We start from the raw sequence: 22,696 nt of genomic DNA, 5'->3' as shown, positions 1-22,696 counted from the left end.
AGAAAAGGAAAGGAAGCATAAAAGTACTCACTGTGAGTTTCTGTATCTTTCCTGCTAGGGAGGAGTGCAGACCCACATGCTGGAAAAGTGAAGGCCTGAAGCGTATTCTGAGATTTGATTTCTGTCTATCGCAATGTTTCTGAAAAGAAAAGTTGGGGTGTGGGGGAAGACTTTAGTAATGCAGAACAAGTTAAACGCTATCCTTACGCATGATGACTTAAAAATAAGTGAGCCAAAATATTGCGCAGCGTTCTTGATACTGGCCTTCCATAGCCCCGTTGTTTTGTTTGATGCCTTGCCTTTCATTCAAGGAGAAAAGAAAACTTTACTGTCACAAAAAGAACAGCACAACCTGCCCCCATAAAGATCAAAGATCCTGTTGCCAAGGGATGAAATAATAGCTAACAAGGAAGGTAGTCCATCAGCCCCCTCTCATAGCAACCCAACTTCAACAGAAAACAGGAATTTATCAATAGCACTCAGTAGACCAAAGTGGGTTTTACAGTGTGGAAGAAACCAAGAAGGCTGCACCTAGAATGATTCACATCTGTAGCTCAGTATAACAGATCAGTGTCAATGCCAAAGGAATCACAACATCCAGACTGCAGGCCACCATAATTACAGTCTATTACAAGAACCATGGTGATGAGTAATTCTGTGCAACTCTTCAGCTAATTTTAGCAGTTGTGCCATCTGCACAGGCACAGTCTGAAATGTGGAACTTTGTTTTTAACGTAGTCAAGTGCTCAGGTTTCTTTGGAGGCCATAATAAAATGCACCTTTTGGAGATTTTAGCTCCCCTACAAACAAAAGGCTTTAACTTCTGCATGCGCCCTTTCAAATAAGCATTTTACATCCTCACCAGTCTGAAGAAATTAGAAAATGGTTGTTGGCCACTACTTTTGTAGCGCCCCATTATGTTTATATTTCATTTTTTCATTAAGACAAACCATTTCCCCTGTACGATAATGGTTGCCAAATCATAGCTTCCCGCAGATTTCACAGAATAGTAAAGGCTTCTGTTTCCCTATGCAGTACTGTAATGTGTGAAAGAAGAAAAGAGACGCCACTTCCCTTCCTCTTATGGTGCTTCCAGATGGCAGCACCTTTATTTCACAGAGATATCCACAATAAAGTGACTTCTTACATCGTTCTTGTTCACATGTAATGCTAAGCTAAAGCATGGCTTAGTGTGAACAAGCACACTTGTAGGCTCCTGGAGAGGAAATCGTGGCTGTTCTGCTCCTCCTTGGTCAATCCACTGCTGCCCTGTGCTGAAATAAGTCATGGTTTGTGTTGGCATGTCATCCAAACCCAGGGTCATGGCTTAGCTCCTTCCAGTTGAAGCATGAGTTGTAATCAAGGTTTCTCCTATTGTCCAGAACTGGTGGTTCATCTGGAGAGAGCTAAACCATCAGCCCACGTTCAGATGACATGCTAAGCCAGTGATGGAGAACCTGTGCCCTTCCAGATGTTGCTGAACTCTTAATACCTATCAGCCCCCATCAGCATGGTCAATGGTCAGGGATGATTAGAGTTGTAGACCAGCAACATCTGGAGGGCCACAGGTTCCTCACCCTTGCACTAAGCCAAGCCATGGCTTTGTTCAGCAGTGCAGTGGTGGAACCAAAGCAGCCACAATCTTCTCTCCATTTGCTCATTCACACTAAGTCGTGGTTTGGCTTTGCATTACATGCAAACCAGGCCATTCACATAAGACAGTATTTATGAGAAATACTTAACACTCAAAACTTACTGCATCTTTCTCGGGGTTGCAAACTTTCACCCAAAGAATGTGATCCAAGAGCCAGTCAATAGGTTTCTCTTTATAAAACATAAATATGAACTCTACAATGAGTGTAATATCTGGAGACTGAAACATTTTACCTGTAAATAAAATGAAGTTATATCAGCAGCTATCCAGAGCTTTGTAAATGCAAATTCAGCCTGCCACCCCCAAAGAGCCATACTTTAGCTAGTATGACTAAAAGTAACAGAAATTCCAGAAGCAGGCTATTATATATAAATCTCTGATGCTCAAAAAACCCTCACCTCTGAAGATTTGATGGGTTGCTTTTTTTAAAGAATCTTAATGCAAACTAGTAAAAGAAAAGATGGCACTCAAAGAATTTGAGGCAGAAGGTTTGCAGAGACTGAGAATTTTGGAAGAAAGTTACCCAGATATTCCTTGGTTTATAGGATATTTAACAAAAACTGAACATGTGCTATGTTTCTCCCCACCCATTTCATGTCTTCAACAATGCTTCTTTTAAAAAATTACAATTCCGAAAAATTGGTCTCCCATAATCTGCACTGACAATCACATGCCACCCTTTTGTGGTAGATCTACAGCTCTAATGTTTCCGGTTCCTCATTCAATCTGATCAATAGACATTCTGCCTGTACAGGAGCCATAAGACTGCAGTTTAAGCTTCCCTGTCCACAAGCGCTGCCCTCTTCACTTCAAAGGTAGGAGCATCACAATGAGAGCAGAGGAATCTGTCCTCTTCAGTCAAGTGAATACCATATTGAAAAGAAAAGGACTGATTCACTTCAGTCAAGTGAATACTATATTGAAAAGGAAAGGTTGAAGTCACTGGCTTTGATAAAGGCAGGAAAGCTGTAGTGGGAAACCTCTAAAACGAGGGAAGCTCTGCATTGAGCCTAACTTCCGCGGGAAATCGTTTGTTTATTTTTCAAAAAAATTGTTTAGGTTTTTCACAATTATAACAAATAGAATGTAACAAAAAATACTATAGAAAATCAATACAATACTAAAAAATAAAAAAACAGAACCAAGTCCATGGGAAATAGGTTTAAATTACTGGAGCCCATATAGAAATTTGTCATGTTCTGAGATGGCAGCCACTGCTATAGAATTATTCTAACTTTCAGCAGCTGGATTCTGTCACAACAATCAGCATGCAACTGAATATGTGGAATTATACAGGGAAAGTCACAAAATTAAAAAAATTAAAAACTCACTGTATTTCCATATTTTAAAAGTTGGGACATTTTTGTGGATTCTCTGCCATAGTTCTGGATTTCTCTTCTTCTCTCCACCCTCCCCTGCACCTGCCCAGCGGCGGAGCAAGCCAATCAGGCACCTGGGGTGGTGCGTATGCCGGGGCAGGACATTCCGCGGTGCCTCCGAGGAGTCTGTCTGTCTCCTCCCACTCAGCCACCCTACAGCTGAGGGGGAGGCGGCTGGCAGACCATTTGGAGCAGCACAGAGCCTGCGGGCACCCAAGCCACCACGTCACCCCAGGAGAGACGCGTGGCTCAGGCGTGCTGCAGGCCCCGCAGTGAGTGCTGCCCGGCATTTTGTCACCCCCCCCTCAGTGGGGACACCCGGGGCAGACCACCCCCACTGTACACCCCTTCCTCTGCCCTTTTCAAACCTGCTAACGAGGAATTTCTCTTACCAATGAATCCCAGCTGAGAAAATTCAAGAATCATCCAATCTTCGGATGACAACTGAAGCGCAAAATTTTTTATTGTGCTGAAGTAATTCTGCTTGACAACAATGTCATCCTCAAGCTAAGGGAGCCGAAGAGCAAGACCAGCAAAAGAAAAGAAGAAACGAAATGTGAAAAAGAGTGTGTTAGGCAAACCACATTTCAAACTCAAACGTACATTTGAACTTCTTGGGCTGCATCCAACAAATGTGTTCCATTAACATAACTTTTCTTCCCTCACTTTCCCCCACGCACCCCCCAAAAATGTTCTTGGGAACACAGAGAGGAGAAGAAGTTACATTGTTGAAGCAGAAGTCGTGGTGTTAATAGAATGACTTTGTTAGATACAACCTCATTATTTGCCTCAACTGCAATCACTGGGAGGGGACTGCAAACTATAAATAAAAAGGGCAATCATTTTTGAGAGGATGCAATCCTATACACAGTAAGGGGTATATTGCAAGATGCCTGCCCTTCATGCATGCATTTTTTAAATAAAAAAAATTGGCAGCATCCCCAGAACATCATGGGCATCAAAATACCAGTGCATATTTTGTTTCAAATTTAATCTGAATCTACCCTTTCCAAGCAAAATCCAGTATGGGGGAAAACACAACCTACTGTTGTGACATCTGAATGACTTGTTTGCACTATTCCAGTCTCTATCTGGAAGTACCCTGAATCTCACCAATTAATTGCAACTTACTTCTGAGCAGGATTGTTCTGTTAACTCAGAAATTAAATGGAAAACAAAAACATGCTTTTGGTGATCAAAACTACATTGCCCATCAACAGGAACATGTCTCATTGCTAACAAGTTTATTTTTTCTCATTGAGGTTTAACCTTCTTGCCTTATGAGAAGCCCATTACTGATAAAATTTTAGAGTTGAAGAGACCCTAAGTTGGTCATCATCTAAACAGAAATATTTGAGAAGGGTCTGAATCCAACATTTGATTCAGTGCAGGCTTCATGAAAACCATGGACACAAATTTCCCCGATCTCCAGTTGTGAATCCCCCTCTGCCACCGAAAATATTGTTCCATGGGTGCCCCAAACTTATGGAGTAGAGTTCAAGGGGTGCAAAGGAAGCTGAAGGGGAAAACAGCAAAAATCACCTCCCACGTTTCCACTGATGGAATCTTCCAAAAGCTTAAAAATGCATTCAGTCAACAAGAGGGTCACAATCGGAAACAACACAACACCTCCAATATTATTTCTTTCCATGGTGCCAAACTAGAGACTGCATGACCACACGGCTTTAAAATCCACCTACACAATTAGATTTATCACATGGAATAACACTGGTGGAACAATATCAACAGAGAGGGTTTTTTATGAGAGACAGCATATTTTAAAACAAAAACAACCCTGCACAATAGGATTTTTAAAAGCTGTTCATTGTACAGGGACACAGTTATATAAGGATGTTATCTGGGATCTAATAAACTTCCAAAAAGCTTGTGCATGTGAGAAGGGAATACCAGAAAAAAAAACCCAAATAGTGCAGGAATTATCATGTCAGACAGCAACTCTATCCATTTCTCTTTGCAATCCCATCTTTTTTGTGCAGATAGGATATGGAATGGCTGGCTTTATGCGGGGGCAAGGAACTGCGGGAGAATCACTTAAAGGATAAAATGTGTTATTTCCAAATTTACTTTGATAATGTAGGATCGAAGGCAGAACTGGAAAAAAACATTTGTGCAGCTCTGTAGTTATTACAGGCTTTTGCTCTTACTGTAAATCCTATTCAGGCAAGAAATGACGCAGCTGCTCAATTTTACAGGAGCAAATTAGATTCACTGAGTTAGAGTCAGCTACTTAGACAGTGTGTGAAACTAAGCATGTGCATATCAATCTTGGTCCTATTGCAGCCATATGTGACGAACTAAACCATATTTGCAAAGCATCACCTTGGCAATTACAGCTGTTTCTAAAGTAATAAACGCAGGCTTGCTCAAGCAGCTAAATCTTGAAAGAATCTTAGCATCATTTTTTTTAACAATAAAAAAACCCAACAATATTTAACTAAGGCATTTTATATTTTAAATTAAAACATTTAAAGGGAAAACACAACTACAAATCACCTTACTTGTTTTAGCTCTATTTTCCTAAAAGGTTATGATTTACGTACCCATCACCCTGAGTTGGCTTGGGTTTTTGTTTGTTTGTTTGGTCTATCTATAAAACACTTATAAACAATTCCCATTTACTATGCCAACACTGCAATTCAACTAAATAACTGTTCTTATGCTGACTACAAGAGCACAGGACATGTCTTGGATATTAGTTTTCACCATTCAAAGTAAAACAACAGCAACAATTTACCTGAATGTAGTAAACACCCTTTTTCTGTGCATACATCATAAGGAAACAATAATCCAGATTCTGCTTTGTCCGCCATCTGAAATTAAATACAGTTAGTTTTCTAAACTAAGCATCTCAGTAAGCAATGAAGGCATATACAAGGTTTCAGGAGGTAGCATTCCTATAATGGTGGTGAACCCTGAAGTCCTCTCTGGAGGCACCATTTGGGGAGCTGACCTGCCAGAAGCAATGTAGTCTGCCCTTCAGTTGTTTCATTGCAGGATTCTCCCACCAAGCCAACTGCTGTCCAGCTGTGGCCTGTTACAAGCCATCTTACCGAGCAGTCCCACAAAGAAGCAACAAGATTTCAAGTACCTATACGTTTTGCCCTGTAGAGTGAACATCATGGAGAGGGAATTTCGAAACTGGGAGAATAGCATGGTGCAGAGAGATTAAGTTTCTCCCCTATGGTAGCAATCTCACCCCCAGTTACTATTAATACTAGGGGGCGGGGGAACATGGCAGTTTCCATTTATGAAATTTCCATATCCTGAATTTTCAATGCACTCTACAATCTACAATGAATGAAGTTATTATTCCCCAGTACCCTGAGAAATTCTTACCTGACTCTTTCTTTTGAGTCTCCAAACGTCTCTTTTAGGTTTGTCAAGTCAGGATAGTAGGATGCAGGTGGAGCTATTACTTCCACCAAGCCAGAACTGATTTCTTTAGAAAACCTGTATTCAGAAAGTTCAAATTTGTCGTTATATACTATTCTAGGGAACGCTACACTCCAAAAACCCAATGTGGTGATCAAATGTTGGAGCTGGGTTGGTTCAAATTTCTGTACAGTCACAGTGCTCACCCAGTAGCACTGGGCGAATTAGTATCAGCCTAATCATATTGTGGCCAAGTTAATATCAGCTTAACCCAGGCATAGGCAAACTTGGCCATCCAGATGTTTTGGGACTACAACTCCCATCATCCCTGACCACTGGTCCTGTTAGCTAGGGATGATGGGAGTTGTAGTCCCAAAACATCTGGAAGGCCAGGTTTGCTTATGCCTGGCTTAACCACTAATGTAGATTCATATATAAAGTGATATGTACAGGTTGGGGTCCAAAGGCTGTGAGGTGACTTCTGTGTGATCTCTCCCTTCCACAAAACCTCCCTATGTCCCTTGAAAATCCCACTGGGATAGAATCCAACAACGCACAAGCAGCTACAACTAGCAAGAACTGGCAGCCAGGTCTTCTACAAAAGCAGAAATTGCTTTAAGGTCTGGCCTCAATTCTCATAATCTATTATTTAAAACCACAATATGCATTAACTTCTTAAGTATGCAGGTAGCTGCTTCTATACTTCAGCGCTAGCATAGCAGCTTTAGCATAGGTGCTTTGCAATCCATTTATTTCATTCCAACATAATCCGTTTATGACAGACTGAACCTTTTAATCCCATTTGCTGTTTTGCAAGTTGAGACCATCTAATTGCTCCATGCAATTTACCACAGTATGCAACCCATGCATATGAAGAAAACTATTGCTAAAAAAACTGAAATAAACAATGGATAAACAATGAAATAAACTTACTCCTTTTCTAGGCTTGCTACAACGCCATTTACATAATCAAGATCTGTCTGGGGGGAGAAAGAGAGGCATTTTAAAGCAACATTTTTGAACCAAGTATAACAAATTAGTTTTAAATGACTGTATAATTTCTACAGCATTTATTTTCAAAAATTCAAGTAGCAGTGAAGTGGGTTAGAAATTATTTAAATACATAAAATAATGATTAATGTTCATCAAAAAGTTAGCATGACAGAGGTCACAAAATGTGTCCATTCAAACACAGAATAGCAAGGGGTTGATTTTAATTGCGCACACTGGCCAGCACATCAGTGCTTCAAATATCTCAAGGGCTGTCACATGGAAGATGGAGCAAGCTTGTTTTCTCCTGCTCTGGAAGGTAGGACTCGAACTGATGGCTCACAGAAACTCCTTGGAACCTAAGTCTCATTCCTGTCCCCTTTTCCACCTTCCCCAGGTTGCTTCTCCCACTTACAGAAACAAATGTTTACAGAAACATTTGTGCCATCACGTCTTGGCAGACACACAAAAATTAGTTTCTGAACAGATCTGGGGAATGAAGAGGCTATTATCCTGCTCTATATAAATCTCAAATCTGAATTTACCCCAAGGGTACAGAAAAATCTCTCCAAATCCATTAGAAAAGCACGTAGCTCAAATGGTTGCTAAACTACCGTACACTGCTTAAGCCACCATGGTTGTTTTTGATACATTTGCCCTACATGCAATCTGTAGGGTTTTTCATGTTGTATATTTAGATTGTTTTATAACTTTAAAGGCAGTATGTATTAACATATTTGCACTGTGAAGCGACCTTTACCTTACCTTGCAGTCTAACACACCATTCAAATAAAAAGGCATCGCTTTTGCTTACTCTGAGTGTCTCAGTGCCAACAAACCACCACCCTGGAATAATCTACCTCTGAGGGCAGCCTAAGAAAAGCAACAAATACAGAATGTTCCCTGCTCTTCTTGTGCTAACTTCAACAAACTGACCTGCACTTCCTTCCATCCTGCACGAAAGTTCCAACAAGGCATTGGAAAACAAAATGTGGTTCAATACATACCAGCCAGAGTTTTTCCCTTTGACTGATCATATGTAAAACTATAAACAGCTAAAAGCTGAATTTTTACAGACACAAGCAAAGTGCTAAAACGAATAATCAGAAATATCTCACTTGTCTACAATACACATCTACCTTGCAAGTGCTCTCATCTCTGAAGTGTGGTGCTAAAGGAAATGCAGTGGGAAACTGACTCACAAAGCCTCTCCTGTATTTCACACTTGTTTTTCTACCATGCACAGAGCCCATGAGTTACCCTCTGGTTTCACACTGTTTTGTGTACCAAGCTCTCTTTGGAAACTGTGTGGTCTTCCCAGTTCCTGCATTGGATGCCCTGGTTCATAGGTCTATGAAATCAATTGTATTGCATCAGTTGTAACAGCAAAGAAGAGGTATCTAGGGGGCTAAATGGCATTTTCCTTGGGTAAAAGAACTGTAGATGTCTGAGTACTGAGAACCTGCAATATCTCCATGATGGAAGTACAGTTTGGGGGAAATACATGCTCCAATTTAGAAATTGGTGCACCGTTTATAAAGACTGTTTTTGCTTTTTTTATTAAAAAAAAACTTCGTACAATAATTCCTCCTTTACATGCAACACAGAAGTGTACTACATCAAATACAGGTTTACATAACTTCCAGACTGACTCTGTTTCTGCTCCAGGCTCAATGCCAATAGTAGCTTCTGCAGTTAAATAAGCAATATGTAGAGACATGGTAAACAGTCTTAACCATATATTTGCAGAGCTGGCTGCCTTGGTTAGCAAACAAGGTATAGTATATGTTCCCCAAAAAAATTTCTGGGGACAGGAGATACTCCACAATGCTCATTTTGTACAGCTCAAACTGTATTATAAAGGAGCACATTCATATTTCTAATGAAGTTAGCTTAAGCAATCTCTTTCAAGCCTCACCGTTACAAATTTATATAATTAAAAAAATGTACAGAGAACTGGCAGGCTTCTACAGTTTGTCTAAAACTCTTCTGGCTGCTGTTAAAGGTATTTCAGCATAAAGAGTATATTTTCAGTTGTAAAGCACATGTGGAAGATTCCAGGTTCTATCCCTGGGATCTTGAGGTAGGGCTGGAAAGGTCTCCTGTCTGAAACCCTGCAGAGCTCCTAGTAGTCAATTTAAACCAGTGTTTCTAGCTGTTTTGGACTACAACTCCCATCATCCCGAACCAGCAAGACCAGTGGTCAGGGATGATGGGAATTGTAGTCTGAAAACAGCTGGAGACCCAAGTTTGGGGAACACTGATTTAAACAAAGTATGCCGGGTGGACCAATGGTCTGAATCAGTACGGTGGTACCTCAGTTTAAGAACAGCCCTGTTTACGAACTATTCAGTTTACGAACTAAGCAAAAGTGGAAGTAGTGTCCCGGTTTGCGAACCTTACCTTGGTTTAAGAACGGAAGCCGAACAGTGGAAGGGCACCAGCGGTGGGAGGCCTCATTAGGGAAAAAGCACCTCAGTTTAAGAATGGTTTTGGTTTAAGAACGGACTTCCAGAACGGAAAAGTTCGTAAACTGAGGTACCACTGTATAAGGAAGCTTCCTATGTCCTTATGTTGGTTGATAACCAAACACAGTCCTGGTTTTGTATGGCATTTCCACAGCTCAGTTTGCTCTTTTCTCTCTGCTCTCCCACCACATCCCCCCCCCCCCCCGCTTTTCACTTTAACCTGCAATAGGCAACTGAAAAAACCATTACTGCAAAAAGTGGCAGATCACAGCCTAGGTTTGGGCAGTTATTTACTCTCTCTAAATTACCATATGCCATGTTTGTTCTGACTATCTCACTGTTTATTGCTTAACCTCCAAACCAAGTTTAAAATGTATTGGAAAGCTAACTACCCGATGACAAGGGGTTGGAGGGTAAATACACAATACCTAGAGATATGTTTGAAAATCCTTCCAATTAGAAAGACCAGTTTTTTACTTAATATTCAGGCAGAACTTAAAAAATAAATTAATGTTGAAAGATTGAGAGTGGAGTTACGCCTTTGGGGATTTATTTGAACTAATTGCAGGGTTTTTTCTTCAGCAGGAACTTGCCGGAACTCAGTTCCAGCACTTTTCAGATGGGCCCCATTGCCATTATAAAAGAACATGTGGGGAATTCCAGCACCTCTTTTTCTAGAAAAATAACATTGACTAAATGTGATTTGATAATTGTAAAATCGAATGTCTGGACTCTGGAGAGTCACTTAATTTCTTTGAAACATATGTGGGGACAGAGTACTGAAGAACTGTTTGGATGATATTTTGTATTCTAACGGATTAGCCTCCAGAAATAAGTCAGTTTCCTGACCGCTCTCAATCGATCTTAAATTTGTTACAGCCGCGCAAACTCATTTTGTGTTAGTACCTATCCAGTTAATTAGGCAATTCAACAGTCATGTATTAATGCACATAATGTATTTATTCTCTTTCAGTTAAACAAGAAAGAGAAAGCAAAATGCCCCATTATAGGTTCAATGAGCACAGATTTAACAGGTGCTTTTTGCCTAAGATGAAATCAGGAAATCTGGGTAACACCAGAACCCAGATCAGCAGTGCCTTCAGATGAAGGGCAGTACAGTGGTACCTCGGGTTACATACACTTCAAGTTACATACGCTTCAGGTTACAGACTCCGATAACCCAGAAATAGTGCTTCAGGTTAAGAACTTTGCTTCAGGATAAGAACAGATATCGTGCTCTGGCGGAGTGGCGGCAGCAGGAGGCCCCATTAGCTAAAGTGGTGCTTCAGGTTAAGAACAGTTTCAGGTTAAGAACAGACCTCCAGAATGAATTAAGTACTTAACCCGAGGTGCCACTGTATACAAATTTAATAAACAAGACTATACATGTAATTGTATACTCATGTCCATTCCTTATTAACAGTGGCATAGCGTGGGGGGTGCAGGGGGGCGGGCCGCACCGGGCGCAACATCTGGGGGTTAGGGGGCGCAAATCCACGGGTTAGGGGGTGCAAATTACTTGCCTTGCCCCGGGTGCTGACAACCCACGCTACGCCACTGCTTATTAATATATTTTTCTCTCCCTTTCGCTCCCCTTCTATCAAAATTTAGACAGCAAGGTCTTCAGGTCAAAAGCATATATTTGGCCGGTCTTAGTAAAAAAGCATCATGCAAGTGGATTGCAGAATTATAAAAATCTTCATCTGAATGTCTAATCCTCAATTGTTCTGGATTGTTACAAAGCTTGGGCTCAGGGCACTTATCACTAATTAAAGCACAGCCACTTAACTTTCATATCCAGGATCAGGACCTAGCAATACTCCTGGGTTGTGGAGTAGCAAGAATTCACACTGCTGATCTGGTGCTGGTTTAAAAAACTGAGGCAGGGTGGCAGTGCCCACAACACCTCGAAGACTACCTTCTTGCCATTGCATGCTGGCACTAGATAGAAACTGGAGGAAGACGTTTCTTCTCATATCACAATTACAGGCAAGCTCTGTCTTGTTTGTTTGTTTGCAGAACATCACTGTAGTTGTGGCATAGGTCTGTTTCCTCTGTTAAGTGCCTTTAGCAGCTGATAGCATCACAATTGTATCTTATTACAGGAATAACAAAAATATCACCCATACGTAGCTCAAGCTCCTAGCCAGAAATTGCCATTTTCCATCAGAAATGTAGGTTTTATTTCACTGTCCATACGAATGCACATGCAAATGCAAGCAAAGTATTTAAATGAGAACTATTTTAAAGATTTGCTTAATTCTCCCTACTGAACTTAAGCCCACTCAGTGTAGAAGAGTGGAATAAGATATAATTCCACATGCAGTGAGCCTCTTCATGTTCGGAGAAGGCAAAACATTTTCAATATGACTATACAGCAGGAAGAGATGAAACACAAAACTTACAAATAACATAAGGAGCAGTAACATCCCACACACTGGTGCTTCTTGCAATCAGAAACAGAGCTACAATGGTAACAGCTTGCCTTGGGCTTACCTCTCCTATGAAGACAACCATAACACAGTCTAGTTTCTCTTCTGGAGACAGCTTGTCAATCAGTGAGTGAAGAGTTTCTGTAAGGTAAGATTTTACTTTTCTCTTTACTGTCGGAATTCCCATTACTATAGAAACTGAAAAACAACAATGAGCAATTCACTCGGGTGGTTTGAACAGGAAAGAATGTGGTTTGTCATGCAAGGTGTAAAAATACTTTAAAACATAACAGAGTGAAACAGGGCATAATCAAGGGGTGATTTTTTTGATTTTTTTATTTTGATTTCGGTGTAAAGGAACAAAAACAATTTCAATACTACAGGTATGATCAAAACAGGAAGCATACATTTGGGCAGGGGGAGGGGGAGTTTCTCTTATGGATTCTGTGTTTGTATAAAAGTCTCAGACCATCGTTTCAGTCTCTATTTGGTCAGGAAAACTGAATTTTGTTCAAATGTTGGATTGTGCAAGATACAACTTTTCGCCCAAAAAGCTCCCTTTACTCTGAGTTTTTCCTAACTACATAGCTCTTATCCCTTATGACTAATCCAAAATCAGCATCACCTACTTTTTCTTCCTCAGTTCCTGTACAGTAGTACCTTGGGTTACATACGCTTCAGGTTACAGACTCTGATAACCCAGAAATAGTACCTCGGGTTAAGAACTTTGCTTCAGGATAAGAACAGAAATCGTGCTCCGGCGGTGCGGCAGCAGTGGGAGGCCCCATTAGCTAAAATGGTGCTTCAGGTTAAGAACAGTTTCAAGTTAAGAACAGACATCCGGAACGAATTAAGTACTTAACCCGAGGTACCACTGTAATTGAAACCCCTTCCCCCATCAACTCTATTAACACAAGCAGCCTCCTCAGTCAATGGGTGGTGAGAAACCATTGCAGAACAACTGAAAAACTATCACAGTTTTTGGGGTGGAGGGAGGGAAGGTGCTGCGCTGGTTGTCTGAAGCTGTCCCAGAACTGCCATCTTTTCTTTCTACAGATTTTAAGTTGGATTTTTGCCAACAAGTGCATGATACAAGTCATACAAGTCACTTGCCTGATGAAACCCTTTCCATTAAAAAGAGTTTTCATGCATACATATAAACCATACGTATAAACCATAATGCTTGATCATGTGCCTTTCATACCTGACATGCATTAAAACACACACCTCTCGTTAAATCCAAACAGTACAAAATCCACAAATGCAAAGCCTCTCTATTATTATTATTATTATTATTATTACTACTATTATTATTACTATTATTATTATTATTAAAAAGCCCACCAACAGAAGTTGGATTATGAAAACTTTGGGCTACTAGATAATGCAGATTTAACAATCCATGCAGAGCAACGGATGTGAAAATCATGTTTTGCAGACAGACACCCATAATTCAATAACGAACATTTCTCAGGAGATGTCTTCATGACTAAGTCCTACTAATCTGTTTTGCAGGACTGGCATTCAGTAGCATAACATGAAAGAATCAAAACTGAAGGAGAATGTACAGCCCATTTACCTTGGGGCCAAAGATCTACTTACGCAGTGAGTCTTCCTTCATTTTCTCAACAACAACTCCTCTGTGCCTTATGAAATACTATACAGGACACTTCACATACCAATTTTTTCTGGGTGCAATTTCAGAGCAAGAAGCACACATTTACAATCATGGTTTATAAACAATCAGTGAACCATGGCTTGCAAGTGTGGTTTGCTTGTGAATAACAAACCATAGTTATAACACTGGGCCAGGTTCAGATGGTCAAGTTATAAACCATGGTTTAGTGTCATGTGGGGACCAGGCCAATGTCTGAAGTGCACTGTTAGTTTTCCTTACTACGTACAACACCATCCTATTGACTCGGGAGTGTCAGAGACCATTTCTTGATGGGCTGCAGAGGAGTTGGCAAGGAGAATAATAAATAATAGTCCCCACTGTGCATGCAAAAAAATTAATAAGCAGCAGTTGCATTGGTCTCCTTGGACCAAGGTGATTATATTTTATTGGAACTACTTTAAACACTTGCCCAAAAAAAAGCAATAAGCAACTAAAGGAGGCCCAGTTACCTACCCCTATACTCCACATTCTACAGTCCCTACACAGCATGGAAACAATGGGCAGGAGTCACTGAATGTGCCCATCAGTCGAACCCTGTGCAAGGATCTCCCCTTGTGCAAAGAGGCTTCCCCACCTCTCCTCCCCCATGTCCCCCAATTGGCTCTGGGGGGTCAGGAGAGCCTCCAGAAGAGCATGCGGGGAGAGGGGATGGGAGGAGGGTCATTCCATCTGGCAAGCTGTAATTGCTTGCACAGATGGAACGTTTGTAATAGCACAACACTGAATTCCACCCCAGCCTACTAATTTGTGAGCATGTGGAAAAACCCCATGCATTGTTATTTTTAAAAACTTAATTTAAGAACAGGCATGCTGCTTCAAATTAGTGGTTTTGTTTTGTTTTTTTTAATTATACCTTAACATCAAAAGTGTTGGATCTGCATGAGACAATAAAAGAGAAGGTTAAAGACAAGCTTCTTCGACCTTGGATTCAACCTGAATTCTAAGAGACAGCTAACAAAAGAAGTAAGATTCCTATATCTTTTGTCTGCGAGGAGTCGTGTACTGAGCCTTTTTGCTACAGCCACAAGGGTTTGTATACATCTTTAAGTGCATCAATCATAGAAATATTGTCAGTTTTACCTCCGGTTCTTCCAAGGCCAACCTGCACTGAAGGTCGAAGGCTTCCTTCATTTTTCAATAAATGAGGCAAGTGGTAATATATATTTGGCACTTGAAGAGCTTTCCTGCTTGTTAACTCCTTTAGCAGTTTTAACGTTTCGTCTGAAAACAGATATATACATTATATAACTATGCATTCATCCAACCAAAATGGACCCTACCCAAGTATCTAACCCAAAGTGTATGGAACTGTAGACATTTCACAGATTTATATGAAACAGAATATTTTTAAAATAAAAGCAATAGTCACAGAATGTCACAAAATAGAGGTTTGCCTGGGAATGGAAGCATCATTCTGTGCAACATTTGAAAGTCGGCTACACAAATGAAGAGGGCTTGCTGCTCTTTTTCAAACAAATGCAGCTTAGGTCCTCACCTAATGCCCTGTACATTTAGAAGAAGAAGAGTTTGGATTTGATATCCCGCTTTATCGCTACCCGAAGGAGTCTCAAAGCAGCTAACATTCTCCTTTCTCTTCCTCCCCCACAACAAACACTCTGTGAGGTGAGTGGGGCTGAGAGACTTCAAAGAAGTGTGACTACCCCAAGGTCACCCAGCAGCTGCATGTGGAGGAGCGGGGACGCGAACCCGGTTCACCAGATTACGAGTCTACCGCTCTTAACCACTACACCACACTGAGCACTGTATGACCATTTTAAACAGCCCCTAAGAATCCTGAGAACTGTAGTTTGTTAAGGGTGCTGAAAGTTCTAGGGAAACTTCTGTTCTCTTCACTGAGCTACAATTCCAAGGGTGGTTTTACAACCAATCCCTATGCCTGGGGAATGCTGGTAATTGCAGTTCTGTGTAAGCTAAGTATACTAAAGTAGAATTGTTTTCCAGTCTAACCAATTGCACTACTACATTAACTTACATGGGTTTAAGAAACAGTTGTCATTACGAAAACAAAGCCTAGATGAGTTTTTGCACCTGAGGAAGTCCAATCTGGTTTTATGTATTCCCCCCCCCAAATGATTAATTTATAATGAAGTCACCAAAGCAAGAAGTTTGGCACCAGGGGGCTTTCAAAGAGAATGTGTGTTCTCCGCCCCCCATTGGCCCAAATGGATAAATTCTCTGCACACATTATACAGAGATCAAATCCAGAATCTTCCATGGAACCAAATCATATCTCAAGACGCTGGAAATAAGAAAGAATGCAAATATAGACAAGCAGTTGACATCTGTCATGGATGCTTTAGCTGAGACTCCTCCATTGCAGGAAGTTGGACTAGATTACCCCTTCCATTGGTCCCTTCCAGTGTTACAATTCTATGACATTTATTCCCGTACTGGGAAAATGAAATTTTATTTAGGTATTCGTAGCCTGGATATCAGGTTGCTTCACCAAAGCAACAGAAACTAGGTAATAATCTCTAGATGCAAGGTATAGTGTATTTCCTTCACGTCCAAACATTCAGTACAAGGCAAGAAATTGGATCCTGTGCAAATCTGAATCTGAGCACTTGCTTCTCACACGCACTCTAAAGGTGGAACAAAGTTAATCCTAAAGGAAAGAGCAAGGAAGGAAATATTTGCTAGTTTTTATTTACAAACTTGTCAACAAATGAATATTTACAAATGCACAAGGAGAAAAAGATTGAGAAAAGTGAAGTGGCAAACATGTCAATCTTTAATTTGTATTTTTAAAGAAAAAATAATAACAAGAAAATTAGCCTGTACCTGAAACACTGCTCAGTGCATCCTTACTTCCATTTGTTTCTGCGACTGCCCGTCTGAACTGTTCCAAGATGGCATTCAATTCAGAAGAACGCTGCAGGGTTCGGTGCTCAGCTACGCGAAGACGTTCTTTCAAAGCATGAAATTCCCTTTGATAAGCAATCAGCTTTTCTAGAAGTGGAAATAATGCAGGTTATTCGCTGTTTTAAGTCTGTCATGACATATGTGAACGCTGCTTCTCCTGTAAAAAAAATTGTTTTCAGTTCAAGGAAATAACACAGAGACTCCAATTTAGTAATATAACATTTATTCAGATACAATTTAGCAGGTGGAAATAGACTGAAGGACTTATTTGCACTATAGGAAGGAGCACCAAGAAGAAATACAATTACACTGTAACAATATTATTTTGCTAAATGAGTCTTTGTGAATATGCTCATGTATACTGTTATTATTACTAAGATTACTGTTTTTATGTCATCAGTTTTAACTTGTATGAATGGGAGGAGAGTGAGCGAGTCTTTGGAAAGGTGGCTCTGCAACATTGCCAGAGTCAGGAAAAGCAAATTCTAGTGACTGATGACAACAAACAGGACTTCATTTTACGCAAAACATAAGATTAAAGGCCAACAACATTCCTTGGGGAAACTGCACATTCCAGAGCATCTGTGCCCATTTGACTAGACCCTAAAAGTACAGTGATAAGGAAAGAGCCCATGACCTTTGGTTCATGTAGCAAGAAGAAATCTTGCAATCCCAAGACCTAGCGGCATTTGGAAGGGGGCCCGAAAGATGATGCAAGGATCTTGCAATTTTCCAAGTCTGCTTTGCAGTCTAGAGAACATCTACAATCAAGACTGTGCCATGTAGTTAAAAGACTGAGCTGAGAGTGTAAGTACTTTGGTGTCTGGGCAGTGCCCCACAATGTAATGTGGCACTTCAGCATGGTTGTATTCTTGTCACTGTATGAAACCCAGAGGTTAAGGGTGGCATCTCTGAACGGAAGGACCCTTTCTCTTCAAAGACATACTCCTTCCACCCACAGAGTGACAATTTCAACTGCTACCCATTACGTATAGAAATGCTTAGTGGCTTTCCCACTCCCTGCCCCAATATCGTTCTGATCTTAGCATCATAGCCTAGGGATACTATATGCAATTTGGAGCTGAGCGTCAGAACAACCTAACATTGTAGCACTAAAAGTTCTGGGCAAACATCCAACCTGTTCTCTCAGTATAAGAACACAAAAGACAAGTGATGAAGCTCAGTTTTGATTCGTGACACAGGCAACAACAGGGTGCAAGGTACCCATTAGTTCCACGAACCATAGTTTCACCTTATGAACCTCCTATATTCTGCTTCTTTTGGCTTAGATGTATTTACAAAGAGCAGAAAGAACGGGCATTCCTGTGGTTAAGAATCTGTACACTCAGGTGGTGCTTGAGTCAAGTTCTTACAGGTGGTAAACCTCCATATGCATTTCAACACTCCAGATTGTGAATAAGGATTCACATGTCAAGGTTCCCCCCATACAAGGAATCCCCTGCTCAGAGAAAACCTAGGTAACAAGAATAAAGGTTTCTCTCTCCCAGCTCCATGGAGAAGAATGCAGTCATGTGATCTCCCCCCCCACACACACACACTACCAATATGACCCTAGCTTCTCAGTTGCCAGGTGGGCACATTGTAGGATAAACTCCTGATGGAACCATTAATGACTTCCATTATTCCTAACCAACTTCTAAATCAAGTACAGTGGAACCTCAGTTGTCAAAATTTTATCTGTGTTGTTTTAAATGAGACCATCTTGACTGTGAGCCCTGGAAGACCTGCACCCTGCCTTGCTGGCACTTTCCCATCTGGCCTGGGAGAATGGAGTGCTGACTGACTCCAGCTACAAAAGCTATTTTGTTGTGTACTTTTTGATATGTTTTATTTATTGTTTATGACTTCTGTTATATTTGTAACTATGTCAATCTTGTCATGTTGAAAGCTACCTTGAGCATAATTTCAACTATGGAAAGGCAGCAAACAAATAAAATGATGATGATGATGATGATGATGATGATGATGATACAGGCAGTGCTTGAAATCAGCCAGGTGCCAGACACATTTTGCACCTGGCTATAGACCACTTGAAACCAAGTGAAGATGCCTGGGCACCAGGATGGGCCTAACAACTCCATCATCTAGAGGTGCACACCTGGGGATCATTGGATCTTGACTGTTTTCACACAATAATACCACAACCTGTAGAATACTATCTGTTATATTTTATCTGCTCAATTGGAATAAATTGCAGGAACCAAAACGCTTTTTCTGTGCAGTCTGAGCAGGAGTAGTCACCATTAAGAAAAAGAGGTAGGTACAGTGGTACCTCGCAAGACGAATGCCTCGCAAGACAAAAAACTCGCTAGACGAAAGGGTTTTTTGTTTTTTGAGCTGCTTCGCAAGACAATTTTCCCTATGGGCTTGCTTCGCAAGATGAAAACGTCTTGCAAGTTTGTTTCCTTTTTCTTAACACCGTTAATACAGTTGCGACTTGACTTCGAGGAGCAACTCATAGAACGCGGTGTGGTAGCCTTTTTTGAGGTTTTTTTAAAGACTTTGGTGATTTTTGAAGCTTTTCCAAAACTTTCCCGACACCGTGCTTCGCAAGACGAAAAAAATCGCAAGACGACAAAACTCGCGGAACGAATTAATTTCGTCTTGCGAGGCACCACTGTATAGCCCAATATTTATGTGGACTGTCCCTGGATCAAGTGACTTTTCTTCTTTAAGTTCTCAGAGTTCTTAACCTAGCTCAAGGTTGTAATCTGAACTAGCCAGATGTTTAAATGAGAATCAATCACAGTCAGTCCATCGTTTGAAAAATAAGACTTTAGAGCCTTCTTGCCCCAAAATGGCAACTAGACATTTCATTCTGGTGACTGTAACCTTGGTTTAAGGAGCCATTTGGTGCCTAGCTTATGTATCTGAGTTTCTAACAGGCAAGACTCTTGAAGCTGAAAACACACTTTCATATTGCTCCTACAATATGGTGGCAAGGCCAATGAATAGCAAGGACTCCAATTCCTCTTGCTTCTCATTTGCCTCTGATTCCTCTAGCTTCAGCATCAAGTGAAATAAACTGCTAATTTTAAAAGAAAAACAGACCTGCATGCCATCAAGAAACAAACATCCATGAAAAACTCAATTAAAAAAAAATACATGCAACACAACTTTCATAACCAGAAGCAAAACTATTTATCTTTCAGACTCTGAAATTTTAGTTATGCTAGAATCATCTACTTGGTAGTGCTTCTTTTGCGGGTTGGCATCTTTACCACCAGCCAACCACCAATTTTATCTGCAGAATCTCACTTCCATGCTCTGGAAGGAAGTGCTTGAACTACGCCATCAACTGCCTGGGGCCAGGGAACCTGCTATGCCCATGCTATGCCCATAATGTAATTGTATCTGTGTATGGATTTTAAATGTTAGCTACTTGGGAAGTCAATGCTGGCTGAAAAGCAGGGGGGAAATAGGATAAATAAACACAGCCCCCCTCTTCCTTCCTTCACTTATCACAACACAAAATAATATAACTAGGGGCCGAATCCCTACCAGATCAATTTTAGATTAGTTTGAGGGATGCGTGGGGTTTTTTGCAACCTAGCTCCTGAATAGAAAGCTCAATCTGAATGTCAGTTGATTGAGGTTTACCATTACAGTACCAGTTGCTGGCCTTAGAATTGCTTTATTATGTCTCCTTCACTAGACTGGAGAGCTGCAGCCAAAGAATCACATTTTTTCATTCTTTTGCAACAGGACTAAATAAGCCTTTGGCCTTCAGAAATAAGATTGTGTTATCCTTGGCAAGGATGAGGACAGGAGATTATTTCTGTTGAGAATTCCAGAAATCCTATGACTTCCTCAGTTCTTGCATTACACTAACCTTTTTTTTTTATCCCTAAAGCCTGGTTATCAGTGATAAAATAGCTTTTTAAAAGAGCTTTTTTTCCAATTTTATTTAATACTTCCTACTGACAACTTCCTTTCCTTAAATATGAATGCCCTGGTGGTTGTACTGCCTGATTTGGCCTCAGAGGAAAAACTCATTGTTCAGTTACAGCTTACAACAGACATTTACCGAATTTTTCACTCTATAAGGCGCAGCAGACCATAAGACGCACCTAGTTTTTGGAGGAGGAAAACAAGAAAAAAAATATTCTGAATCTCAGAAGCCAGAACAACAAGAGGGATCCCTGCGCAGTGAAAGCAGCAATCCCTCTTGCTTTTCTGGCTTCTGGGATAGCTGCGCAGCCTGCATTCGCTCCATAAGACGTACACATATTTCCCCTTACTTTTTAGGAGGGAAAAAGTGAGTCTTAAAGAGCAAAAAATACGGTATTTAACATTTGCACTGTGCAGTACAGCATACAAGTCTAGCCAAACAAGTGTGACCGTGGTCAGAGACTATCACAAGTCAAACCCAGAGACAGTCTAAACATGTGGTAAGTCAGATCCTAGAACTGCAGTGTCAGAAGGGACCTCAGATGTCATCTAGTCTAACTCCTTGCTCAATGCAAAATCTGCAATGCAGGATACAACTACAGCATCCTTGATAGATGTATATCCAGTCTTCACTTAAATATTTTATATTTTAAAAATATTTTTAATGATACTATTCCAAACACCACTCCCCAGACAAGAAAAGGGCAAGGAAATACATACACTACAAAGAAAAGTTTCAGACACCGTTGTTTACAGTCATGTAATGGAAATTTCATAAAGTGGGCTAAATCGTTCAATCCTTGTTTCATCTTCTTTCTTTACATGTCTGCAAAATCCAGACTAATTTTGTGCTGTATTAATAATCTTCTCTTATCTCCTGGGTAACAAATGTTACCATAGAAGATTTCGGTTTTTAAAAATCTAGAATGTTTACACTCTATTATTAGATCTGCTCTCTGCCCCCCATCCCCACTGGCCAAATATAAAAAGCATTTTTATACAGTATAGTGAAATGTTTTCACAAGAGCTTTCAGGGGCATGAAAAACAGACATAATATAGCATTCAGGAACTGCCAGCGCAGAAGGTTTTTTTGTCTCAAGACATTGCATAAGAGCATATAAAACTCTGTTATTATTGTGTAATCCACTTCAGAAATTAAATGTAAATATTTGAAGAGGCTTGACATTTCACATTCTGAGAAAAGTAACTCTGCCTACACCTTCATTGGATTTCATTACACAACCTTTCCCCATCCTCAAAGCTTTTCTCCAAGACAGATTTAAATACACCCACACAAATTTTCATCAGCCACAACCATTCTTGCCTTCTTCCCACATAAGATACAGGGAGGGGGGAACCCTCACTGGGCCTAGGTAATTCCACAACATCATCAGAAAAGAGGGTCTCTGTATCAAGCTAAAAGAGTCCACAGTAGCAAATGCACTATTATTGCCTGATGCCAACAAATATTCAAGAGTGCCGCTCTCTAGAAAGGAAGATGTATAGTCCTTGGCAGGATTCCCGTTTCTGAAAGGGGCTGGACCAGTTGCCACCATCAATACTATGGGCTAGTTCAGAAAACCACTACTGCATACAGAAGAGTTATTTCTGGATAGAATTCGAAATTAGCCAGGCGTCAGGAGCATTTTGCAACTGGCTATTGGCCATTTGCGATCAAGTGAAGAGGCCTAGGCACCAGGATGACGCCTGACATCTCTACCACCTGAAGGTGCATGCCTGGGGATCATTGGATCTTGACTATTTTCACACACTAACAACACATCCTGTGGTATTCTATCCATTGTATTTTATCTTCACAATCAGAATGAATCTTAGGAACCAAAAAGTCGTATTGAAAAATGCAGTGGTACCTCGAGTTACAAACGCTTCAGGTTACAAGCTCCGC

General features: G+C 40.6%; 1 protein-coding gene across 5 annotated transcripts in view; it reads right to left on the bottom strand.

The window, feature by feature from the left end:
* Positions 1-22,696, bottom strand: part of MGAT4A (alpha-1,3-mannosyl-glycoprotein 4-beta-N-acetylglucosaminyltransferase A) — a 53,278-nt gene that overhangs the window by 12,309 nt on the left and 18,273 nt on the right. For all 5 annotated transcript variants that reach the window (XM_083501721.1, XM_083501718.1, XM_083501719.1 and 2 more), the window contains 9 exons: positions 16,797-16,964; positions 15,075-15,215; positions 12,381-12,514; positions 7,360-7,406; positions 6,391-6,504; positions 5,789-5,864; positions 3,426-3,540; positions 1,757-1,887; positions 32-139 (listed from right to left, as the gene is read on the bottom strand). In XM_083501721.1, the coding sequence (XP_083357847.1) occupies positions 32-139; positions 1,757-1,887; positions 3,426-3,540; positions 5,789-5,864; positions 6,391-6,504; positions 7,360-7,406; positions 12,381-12,514; positions 15,075-15,215; positions 16,797-16,964 (1,034 nt within the window). The remainder of the gene's footprint in view (positions 1-31; positions 140-1,756; positions 1,888-3,425; positions 3,541-5,788; positions 5,865-6,390; positions 6,505-7,359; positions 7,407-12,380; positions 12,515-15,074; positions 15,216-16,796; positions 16,965-22,696) is intronic.

This window comes from Podarcis liolepis (assembly GCF_965112155.1).
Source record: "Podarcis liolepis genome assembly, chromosome: 4".
NCBI classification, from domain to species: domain Eukaryota; kingdom Metazoa; phylum Chordata; class Lepidosauria; order Squamata; family Lacertidae; genus Podarcis; species Podarcis liolepis.
This window is presented reverse-complemented; position numbering and strand designations above follow the sequence as displayed.